Source organism: Nicotiana tomentosiformis, chromosome 1, assembly GCF_000390325.3.
Source record: "Nicotiana tomentosiformis chromosome 1, ASM39032v3, whole genome shotgun sequence".
Taxonomy (NCBI): Eukaryota; Viridiplantae; Streptophyta; class Magnoliopsida; order Solanales; family Solanaceae; genus Nicotiana; species Nicotiana tomentosiformis.
Genome location: NC_090812.1, coordinates 27,233,326 through 27,244,908, shown reverse-complemented (window position 1 = coordinate 27,244,908; position 11,583 = coordinate 27,233,326). Strand labels below are relative to the sequence as shown.

General features: G+C 43.5%; 1 protein-coding gene across 1 annotated transcript; it reads right to left on the bottom strand.

Annotated features, from left to right (window-relative positions):
- Positions 1-9,921: 9,921 nt before the first annotated feature.
- On the bottom strand, positions 9,922-10,956 carry LOC138904892 (uncharacterized). Its single transcript, XM_070193392.1, has 3 exons — positions 10,651-10,956; positions 10,198-10,452; positions 9,922-10,047 (listed from the first exon to the last, which is right to left on the bottom strand). Exons 1-3 carry the CDS (start codon positions 10,954-10,956, stop codon positions 9,922-9,924), a joined length of 687 nt encoding a protein of 228 aa, XP_070049493.1.
- Positions 10,957-11,583: the final 627 nt, after the last annotated feature.

Below are 11,583 nucleotides of genomic sequence, written 5' to 3'. Positions count from 1 at the left end.
GAGAATGAACAGAAAACAATCAAATTTCAACAACAAAAGCCAGAAAAATGATAACAGCAATGTAAGAACCGAAAAAATAGATGGAAGAAAGTAATAGCACTAGCAATAGCACTAGCAATAGCGAAAGCAATAGCAACAAACAGTTACCACAGCAAGTAACTAGAAAATCGAAGCAGAAGATAGCAAGAAAACAATCATAATACTAGCAATCTGAGAACAATGACAAGATACTAACAGACTAGCCCTAAACAACCTGGTATGGATTAGAAAAACGCCCGACTACCTATTATTCTTTTCCCCTAATTCTGACCTCCACACTCTACTGTCAAAGATCATATCCTCGATAAGCTGAAGTCACACCATGCGTGGGATTGACAAAATTTAATATCAAATCTATTTTCTATAATGGAATTAACCAAACAACAGATTGTAAAAGATTTCTAGTTCTAGAGCCAAAGTAAATAACTGGCCCACTAAGAATTGTATGTGTCGATGTTATGGGTGGGAAGGAAAAGGAACAGATTTCTTGAATGTAATTAGAGGGAGTTGGTAGTTGCCATTATTTGGCTACTACGTAGTGGTTAAATGTGTGTAACCATCTCACCGTCCACATTTATTCAGCAAACCATAGCTATTACTTCCTTGGACAAACTAGACTCTGATGGATTTCAACTAGCATCTTTTGGCTGAGAGAGGCGCGTTGTGCAGCAGTCCGTTGTCGGTTAATTAAAGAAAACTGATACACAAAAGAGAAAATAAAATTCAATTTTTTTTTGGCTTAATTACTTTCAAGATCTTATCATCTTTTTTTTTTTTTGGCGTCAAGATACTATTGATTAGGGAGGTACAAATCAAGGAAGCAGGTAGTTGCAATATGCAATAAAGTGATCCTATTTTTAGTGATAAATAGCAGTGACAACATTTAGTAACAATGAATCATACTAAACTTTATGCTCCTATAGGATTCTATATATAAAAAGCTAATAGAGTGATAGGTATGTATATCTGATCTAACATAATCAATGGTCATTTAGTATGGAACTAATCGTCTCGGTTTTGTTTGACCAAAAAATATAAATCTTAACTACTCAATTTTATGTAATAAGAGATTAAGCCTAGTTGATAATAATATTCCTGGATTTATAACTAGCTAACACTTATAATGCGGGATAGTGTTAGTGAGCTGCATTTAATATTTCAAGGAAAGTAACGATGAAAGAATATCAAGCAATAAATAATAATAAATGGCATTAACGTAAATAAGGAGAATGATTCACCCAATATCGAATGAGGTAGATGATTCTTCTTTCTGACAGCGATGAGTGATAGACAAATCCTAGAATATTGGAATTAATATCGGATGTGATGGTAAAGTATAGAATAATGGATTGTAGAATCTTATTAGAAAGGTAGTGTTTGTATCTTTTCTAGAGTCTTCTTCTCAAAAAGTGCTCTTATAAGAATAAATTACATGCCCGTTCCCCTTATCTCTTTTTCTATTTATATGGGACATATCCCCAGTCAACCCTAAAAGTACCTGTACAGAGAATATTTAATGGATTTCCCTTAAATATCCTATTACAAAAACTAGTCGTTGGTACCGTCCTTGATACTTGACCTTGGCCGTTATTGACCGCCCTCTTTTTCCTCGCTGTCTACTAGTCGACCTCGGCCACATCACTCCATAATACCACTCCATGCTAAATCCCATTGAGGCAGATTTTGACCTATACAGTTAGTCCCTCCGCTTATTGATGTCGACCCTGGGCGACCTCGATGAGCGGACTCTGTTAGTTATGGTTGAGAAGTTTAGACGAACAGGTCGAGTAGTAGTGTTTCAGACGGGGTAGAAACATGGTCTTCCGTGAGCCGCAACCCGGGGTCACGTCATTTCAAACTGACGTCATATCATCATACGTCATTATTATGCGTTTTTCCGATGCCTTGCATTGTTTTCTGTGCCTCTACCGCTTCGATTCCTGAGTTGGGTAACGACGATTTGCTTTCTTGATATTGATGCCTGAACTCTTATAAATAGGGATACAAAATCCTTTGCCTTACTCTTTGCGGTCTAAATATTGGACCTTCATACCTTCTTCTTCCTTCCTCATTCAGAATCCTTGCTCTTTTGATCTTATTTCCATATTCTTGCTTTCACTGATTCTGGTGGCTCCCGCTACTCTTGACTCTTCTGTGTTTACATCTTCTTTATTCATAAACAAAGATAGTTAACGCGTCTTCCAGTTCTGGGGGGTACCTGACCCTGTTCTTTTGGCAGTGTGCATGCTTCCCTATGACGATGGGGTTGCCATTGTTGCGGAGGATGAAAGCTTTCCTATGGTGGAGGAAATAATTTTTCGTAACGAGAAAGTTAGATCTGACTTTTCAAAACCGCCCGAGGACGACCCCGAGGCCGCGAAATCGGTGATGGATGTGGTTGCCCTTGCTAATTTCAGGGTGAAGTTCAAAATTCCAGCATATATCGATCTGGTCTCGGCTGGTCGAGATGTGGTGCAGATTCATCGCCCAGGATACTGCGCATTCTATGCGTATCCGTTCTATGTGGGCTACTCTTTTCCCCTTCTCCCATTGACGGAGGAATTTCGCCGCTACTACGGCGTCTGCTCGGCCCAACTTTTACCTTACATCTACAACTCATCCGCATGTTGACGAAGTACACGGAATTGGCCGGCCGTGGGATCTCTCTTCGTCACCTGATGCACCTCTTTGCGCCCAGTTTCTATAGGGGGATAATGTTGCATCTTCATCACCGAGGAAGTAAGAGTTTGGTGGTGAAGATGGACGATAAAGCAAATCGTCGATTCTAGCTTAGCTACTTCTACGTCATGACCGAGGACGTGGTGGTAAATGCGAATGGATTTCCTGAGGCATGGAATTATGCCCGTAAGTATATTTTACTAAGCGCTTATTTTGCTCATTTTGATTGTAGCCTAACACTCTACCTTCTCCTCGTCCAGCTGAGACTTCGCCCCCTTATTTGGTTGCGGATATTCATGACTGGGTTAGCCAGGTCTTGCCTCAAACAGTGAGGATTCGCGAATGGTCGGCCTTTATCAAGAGGTTCGGACCCACGCTTTCTGCGACCAGTGAGTTTACCCGTTTTGAATCTTTATTGTTGCGGTCTTCTAGTCGCTTGCTTCTTATTGTTTTGTGGGGATCGACCTCTTAATATTCTTTTTCTTCTCTTTTGTTTTTAGCCCGGGGATCCTCGAGGAGGTAGAATGCCCCTACTCCTGCATTTCACAGATGAACACTACAATGGGGTCCTCCCCTGTCGTGACTGTGGCCAAGCTTGCTCGACCATCCACTTCTATTCGGCCTCCGGTTTCGGCTAGATCGGCTCGATCGTCGACGACTTCAATATCAAAGACTCCGGCCTCTCCCTTGCTTCATTTAATAGATGAAAAGTCTTCACCGAGCGAGGAGGATTTAGTCCCTCGTAAAAGAAGGTCGGTGGATATCGGAGATGGGACAATCCAAACCGTAAATTCTATAAGGAACGAACGCGAACCGGCCTCCGTTGTGCCTGAATACGGTGCAAAGTTTCCATCTGAGGTCCTGCCGTCAGCGGGAGATGTAGAAAGCGTACCTTTTGCTGATGCCGACGTTGGAACTGGTGGAGGGTCCGTAGAGGTTCTGGGTACTGTGCGGCGAGATGTGCCGTCATCCCCGCGGCCAGTTGATGCTCCTACCTCGTTTACCGACGAGAGAGGTAAGGGGGTTGCTGAGGATGGTTATGAGACGGGCTTCGATATGGACCCTGAGGAGGTTAGGATGGTGGGAGAAGGACTCACTCGGCTCGAGGTGAGATTGGACAGAACCACGTGGACCATCGCGATCCCTCTGGACCGGGATCTGCTAGTTGATATAGAGGACGCGGTCCCTTCTCTTGGTCCTCTCTATTTTGACGTGGAGGGTAAGACCCTCGAGAAACTTAAGGATTCCTCATTGTCGAGGACCATAGCCGACTTGCTATTATGGTAAGTTGGGTATTTTATTTGTATGTTCGTTCATGTCGAATCCAATTTTATTCTTACTCTCTCTGGTTTTCTTTTCTGACAGTGATCTTGGAGATCGAAAGCTCCCACTGAGAGGAGAGGTGAAAGGCCATTTTCCAAAAGATGGAGCGAAAATATCGTGGGTATCGTGATATGCACCGCGAACTTTGCAGGCGGCTTGGTGGGAGTAGCAACTTCCCAGCTCTACGAGACGAGCTAAAGGAGAAGGATGACGAATTGGTGAGGGTCATCGGAAGATGTAGTGAGCTTGAGGGGGCGTTGGAGGACAAGGAAGAGGAGCTCGAGGTGAGCAGGGGAGTTGAGGCCTAATGCGCCAACCTTCAAGCCCAAGTGAGCTCGTTGCGGGCCGAGCTCGAAGAAAGTCTAATAAAGGCGGATGCTCTGGGTGGTGAGCTCGTCGAGAGGATAGTGAACTTAGAGATGTCGGAATCGGATCGGTTGGTGGCTTTGAGGCAAGTAGAGGCATCGGAGGCCGTAATCCGCGTTCTTCGTTCAGAGCGGGCGAGTTATTTGAAGACGGCGAGGCTCAGAGAGGAGCGACTCGATGAGCGTATAGGGGAGTTGGAGACAGAATATTCAGGCCTTAATGAACGAGTTGTCGCCCTTGAAGCCGAGAAGTCCCAGTTATTGGCTCAACCATCCTCTTCCCGCGCTTCTGCCTTTCCTGACACTCCGCAAAATCTGTATGAGATCTAGATCCATGTCGTGGCCCAACGGGATATATTTAGGGACTTGATGCTGGCGGGGAAAGTTTTTGAGGCCGACTTCGAGGATGCTCGTGCTAAGGCACGCTCAACTCAGACTGCTTGTGGCTATGACCTCACTACGCCGGAGCCTAGTGATGGTGAGAAGGACATAGGCGTGGATGGGATTGAATAAGATGCCTGGCATGAGGATGAGTATTCTGGAGGCGGTGGCGACGGTACTGGCAGAGAGGCGGGTAGAGATGACCTAGGCGGTCAGATAGATGACGTTGCTGGGTTAGATGGCGAGTAGTCGTTTTTCTTTCTTTTTGCTTGTAAGTTTTGTACATATTTTTGCGGGCGTCTGTTCTGGCCTTTGTAAAGAATATATTTTGTGGAATGCCATTTTGGCTCCTCGTACCTGACTCTTTTCCTTCTGTTCGGGCTTGTATGCCTCTTTCTTTCGTTTTGCCGTTTGGTCGCTTTAGTTGTAAAAACTTGGTTTTGTGTGTTGAACGAGGTTGAAATAGAACTCAGTTTCGGTCATGGCCGGGGGGCGGTAGGTGTTAATTCGAACGAGGTCGAATGTAATCTATACTTAGTTAATTCGAACAAGGTCGAGTGTGAGTTAATTCGAGTGAGATCGAATGTAACTTTTATTTAATTGTGGCAGGGGGCCGAGCGGGTGTTGATTCGAACGAGGTCGAATGTAACCCGTACTTAGTTAATTCGAGCAAGGTCGAATGTGAATTAATTCGAGCAAGGTGGAATGTCACTTTTATTTATTGTGGCCGGGGGATGGGTGTTGATTCGAACGAGGTCGAATGTAACCCATACTTAGTTAATTCGAGCAAGGTCGAATGTGAGTTAATTCGATCAAGGTCGAACGTGAGTTACTTCGAGCTATGGCTGTCCAACGGGATGGGACGGGACGATATTTAGCCGGGACGGTGGCGGGACGGGACGGGACAAACGGGACAAAACAGTAGGCCCATCCCGTCTCGCTAACAAACGGGATGGGACGGGACAGACGGTAGGCCCATCCCGTCCCGCTAACAAACGGGATGGGACAGGATGGGACAGGATGAGTTCGCGGGCCTTAAATGTCGTTTTAAAAAAAAAATTATTTAAGCATTGAGTTTGGCAACAGTTATTTAATCATCCATATCTTCCCATAGAACTTCTACTCTAGACTTAGAAGTAGAAGGAGCAGTTTCACCACATGTTATTTTCAAAGATTTATATTTATCAAACATTGATCTAACATAAGAGTATATGTTAGCTTGGCAGTCTTCGAGAGATGGTTATTCATTTTCTTGAATTGTTAAATTCTCATAAATTTTACGAACAAGTATGGGTTAAGTATAGTAGAAATTAAATAAACTTGGAGAATAGGGAAAAAATTCTTTTTAAATTTTACAATAGGATAATATATACCAGAAAATTGTTTTGAAGCATAATAATTTTTTTCTAAAATTTAGTAAGCAATTGGAGCCGTTGCCCAACGGTTAGAATTCAAAAAAAAAAAAAAGAACGCGGGACAGGCGGGACGGGACGGGATGGGACGGGACAAGCGGGATGGGACGGGACAAAACGGGACGAAATGTCCATCCCGTCCCATCCCATGTCACGTTTAACATGGGCCCATCCCATTTGGAATTAAGTAGGATAGGACGGGACGGGACGTCCCGTCCCGTTGGACAGCCTTACTTTGAGCAAGGTCGAATGTAACTTTTATTTAATTGTGGCGGGGGGCCGAGTGGGTGTTTATTCGAACGAGATCGAATGTAATCCGTACTTAGTTGTGGTCGGGTGCCGAGTAGATATTGGGCAATGTCGCTCTGGCTAAAGTATGGGCGGACTTCATACATTTGTGTTTTGCTTATACTTGGAGAAATTTACATGTTTTTCGGGCTGGCATTCCAGTCCCAGTCTATCTAGTCCCTTCATTGGGCGACCTGGAGACATGTTGAGAGGTTGGGCAATGGACTGACTGTCTGGTGCGTTCCGTTCGTATTCCAACTTGAAGTGTCCCCTTGTCGCCTCGTTAAAAACCTCCTTGAGAAAACCCAACTGGGATAAAACTCAAGTGAGGGAAAAAAGAGTACGACTGGGAGAACATTTTTTTTCTTAAAAGTTGAAGTACTTGAGTATGTGATGTTCTAGTTGTTTGGTAGTAGTTTTTCTTCCATTGTTTCTAGTTGGAAAGACCCTTTACTTGCTATTTCCATGACTTTGTATAGATCGCCCCAATTTTTTCCCAGTTTGCCTTCCCGCGAGTCTTTGATTGCTTGTGTTTTGGCTTTGAGCACGTAGTCCCCGAATTTGAGTGGTCCGATCTTGGCCTTTTTGTTATAATAGCATTCTGCCTATTGCTTTTGGGTGATCATCGTTATGTAGGTCATATCTCTCCGTTCTTTGGCTTCGTCAAGCTCTTGCCTTCTGCTTTCATCGTTCCTCGGCCCGCTCTCATGGGAATATCTCAAACTGGGCTCTCTGACTTCGACTGGTATTACCGCATCAGTCCCATAGACTAATGAGTAGGGTGTCTCTCCTGTGCTCGTCTTCGGCGTTGTACGGTAGGCCCAAAGCACTTCTGGTAATAACTTCGGCCACAGTCCCTTGACGTCCTCAAGCTTTTTTTTCATGATGTTCAGTATTGATTTATTGGAGGATTCCGCTAGCCCGTTGCCCGTGGGGTGGTACGGTGTTGAGAGTATTTTTTTGATATGACACTTTTCAAAAAATTCGACGACCTTTTTCCAGTAAATTGGGGTCCGTTGTCGCAACTGATTTCTTTGGGGAGGGCGAAGGGGCACACGAAGTTTTTCCATATGAAGGCGATCACTTCTTGTTCGCGTATCAGGGCGAACGCTCATGCTTCTATCCATTTAGAAAAATAGTCTGTTAAAACTAAAAGAAATCGTACGTTACCTCGCCCCGTAGGGAGTGGGCCGACGATATCCATTCCCCACTTGATGAACGGCCAAGGGGAAGTGACCGAGTGGAAGTGCTTGCCCGCTTGATGGATCATTGGGGCGTAATTTTGGCATTGCTCGCATTTTTTCATGAAGTCTGCGGCCTCTTTTTACATAATGGGTCAGTAGTAACCTGCCCGTATGAGACATCTGACCAGAGGTCGACTGTCGGAATGAGCTCCGCAGTGGCCTTCGTGGACTTCTTCTAGGACGCGCCGCGTTTGATTCGGGCCTAAGAATTTCGCTAGGGGGCCGCCATACGTCCTCTTGTATAGGTCGTAATAAATAATGATGTACCTGACTACTTGTATCCGAAGCTTTTTGGCTTACGTTTTATCATCTGGGAGTGCGCCATCCTACAAGTATGTAACAATATGGTTGTACTAGTCCCAAGTTAGATTTATGGTCCTTAACTCGATTTGATCTATTAATGAGTGGAGGAGGGTGACCACGTTTCTTTCTCCGGTTATGCTTTTAGTGGTTGCTGCTAATTTGGCGAGGCCGTTTGCTTCGATGTTTTGTGCTCGAGAAATCTGGTCGAACTGGCATTCATCGAACTCGAGCAGTAGTTTACAGATCTCGGTCTGGTATTTTTGTAATATTTGCTCTTTGATTTGGAAAGTCCCAACGACTTGGTTGATGACGAGTTGAGAGTCGCAGCGTAGCATGACCCGTCTCACCCCGTACTTGAGTGCCAGTATTAATCCTGCAATCATGGCCTCATATTCGGCCTCGTTGTTAGTCATGTCCGGGAACCTTATGGACTGGAGAATCACTTCGCCTGTTGGGACTTCGAGTACAAGTTGTAGTCTGGACCCTGACGCATTATAGGCGCCGTTGTTGTACAAAATCCATAGATCTTGTGTTTGTGGAGAAGCGTGGGCCGCTTCTTTTTCGACTTCGGGCATTATTTTTGCGCTGAAGTCGGTAAGGACTTGTGATCTTATCGCCGTTTGCGGTTGATATATGATATCATGCTCGCTTAGTTCTATGGCCCATTTGGCTAACCTGCCCGATAGCTCGGGCCTATGCAAAATACTTCTCAGGGGGAAAGTTGTGACTACCTGTCACGACCCAATTTAGGATCATGACCGGCACTTAAGGAGCAAGAAATACTCCAAAGTCAATCTCAAGTTATCTCAATGCACGATCAAAGAATGAAAGAAGGGAAAACATTCCTAGATGTTTAGTAGCCTCAAGATCATAAGTATGGGCGCCTACATACCCATGAACAAGACTCTACTAAACATTGCTCCATGACTCGAGACTTAAAGCCTAAGCTCTGATACCAATTTTGTCACGACCCAATTTAGGATCATGACCGCCACTTAGGAGCAAGTGCCCCCAAGTAAGCCTCATCGGTATTTTACAGAAAATCGGACAGAGTTTTCCCTGTTTTTGGACTATCCCAAAAATTTTCATGTCTCAAATCAACAACCAAACATCCTAATATCAATTTAAATAACAATGACTTTATCAATTAATCAAAACAAATATCTACCATTAACAGTCCACCCACTAACAACTAGAAATACTACTTTATCTCCAACTTTGATAAGAATGAGTGATACTCAACATAAGTATATAATAACAAAAGAATACTCAAGACACTAAAAGAATGACTATGGAGCGACTCTAAGAGTTCAAGGAAAAGACCATAACAATAAATAAAATCTCCGCCCACGCAAACAAGTGCGAGGCTCACCAAGAACTATAAACATGTGCGCTCTAATTAACGAAATCCTCGCCCGCATCAACTGTTGTCTATGTAAAACAATTAGCTAGGAATGAGTCGCTAGCTCAGTGAGTAATAACACTTAAGTACAACCGTTTTTATTGGGGACAAGTCAGAAAATATGCTAGTATATATTTTAAACAGAAAATATCATAAGAATGCCCTTTCAGAAACAATAAATAATAATCAGTATTATCATGTTTTTTATGTAATATAAATCAATTGACAATTCAGTAAGAAGCTCAGTAAATACAGTGTAATATCAATATTCATGTTTGGGAGGTTTCAATGAATGGATCATGTAATCGGTATAATTGTGGACGTCTTCGCAAGAAGTCAAATGTAACGGTAGTCCCTACTCGAGGAAAATCGGTAACAGTATGCTAGTTCTACCTTTTCACTAGCGAGGGCTACAACTGTACTCGGTAATTACAAGGTGCACCAGGTCTAACGAACTCGCCGTTAGTTGTGGGATCCTTCAAAGTCTACTCCCATTTATACTTGACGATAAAATAGCAAGAAGATAACCAATCCATTCCCATCAGCATGTCAAAGTCAATCATATCAAGTACAATAAGGTCAGCTAGAGTATCTCTACCCTTAATCCGAATCTAACAAGCACGGAACATATATTCAGTAGCAACTAGAAAAGGATCATTTAATAGCCCAGGTTGTCTATTAAACCTCAAAGTAAAATACGAGGACACATAGCAGTGAGTAGATCCCGGATCAATCAATGCAAGTGCATCAAATGAACATACAGAAAAAACACTTGTGACCACAGCATTCGAGGCGTGAGCATCATGTCTAGTAAATGCAAAAACTCTCGCCTGAACTCTACCAGCATTCCTTTGTCCTTGATTCACAGTAGTATGGTCTCCAGCACCTCTACCTCTATTTCCTGTACCTGTAGCACCTGAAGTATTACGAGTAATCTGAGTAGGTGCAGCAGACTGAATAAAAGCGTGGTTGAAATTTCTTGGAGGCTGAGGGAAATCCCTTAAGTGATGTCCCAACTGGCCACACCGAAAGCACTCTCTAGTTAGAACATGACATTATTCCCAAATGTGATCTACCACAGGTCTGGCAGACTAAAGTAGTGGCATATATCTGCCCAGAATTACGATGTCCAGATGATGATGGTCCCCTAGTACCCTGTCTATAATATGGTCTGTATGTGGACTGTGAAGACATGTGTGTCCCTATCTGAGAACCCTGTTGTTGTTGTTGTTGTCCCTGATTTCCTGCTCTTCGATTTTCACTAAAACTGCCACTGAAAGACCCTCATGTCTTGGCCTTTTTATGTAAATCACTAGCCACATGCTCATCACGTCCCTTGGTTTCAATCTTTCTACTGCATCAGAGTAGGATAAAGTTTTCATCTGTAGGGCTACTGCAGTGTATAGATGAAAAACCAATCCATCAACAAACCTCTGAACTCGAGCTTCTTCGGTAGGCACTAAGTAAGGAGCATATCTTGCCAGCTTAAAAAACTTGGTGTTATATGTTGACACATCCATATCTGGACTCTGAACCAATCTCTCATAGTCTCTAGCATATTTTTGCATCAGGCTGTCTAGAAGAAAATGATTTATGAACAACTTAGTGAACTCGTCCCATGTTAGTGGTGTTGCTCCTGCTGGCCTTCCCAGCAACAAAATTTCATATCATGTATTGCCCATATCCTCTAGTTTGTATGTTTCCAGCTCTACGGCTCTCTCACTAGAATATCTTAGAGCACGTAATGCCTTGAGTGTCCCATCCAAGAAACTTTGAGGATCTGCTGAATTATCAGAACCTGTGAATTTTGGTGATTTCAATTTCAGAAACTCTTGTAGGGATACTTCCTTATTCCCGAAAGTTTGAGTCTATGCAGGTGCTTGTGTCTTTAAAGTATCCTGAGGAGTTGAACTTCCACCCTGAGTAGGAACTAATGCCTCTAACACATTCAATAACCTTGCCACTGCATCTGTAGGTATGGCAACAGAAGGAACAACAGTTGGCACTAGTAATAGAGCGTCCTGAACCCCCTATTCTTGAACTTGATTTGGCATAGTAGCTTGGGGTTGACCCATGTTCAAAATTTCAGATTGAGGAGCAGCCTATCTTCTAGTTTGATGAACCCCAACTTGACCGCTACCCCGGGT

What these genes read in the sequence shown, in the direction of transcription:
- LOC138904892 (XM_070193392.1), bottom strand. Translation starts at nt 10,956, where the DNA reads ATGGATGTGTCAACATATAACACCAAGTTTTTTAAGCTGGCAAGATAT. An exon ending in ACAACAACAACAACAACAGG is followed by an intron (nt 10,453 to 10,650) that starts GTTCTCAGATAG and finishes CGGTGTGGCCAG; the next exon opens with TTGGGACATCACTTAAGGGA. An exon ending in TGGTCACAAGTGTTTTTTCT is followed by an intron (nt 10,048 to 10,197) that starts GTATGTTCATTT and finishes CGTGCTTGTTAG; the next exon opens with ATTCGGATTAAGGGTAGAGA.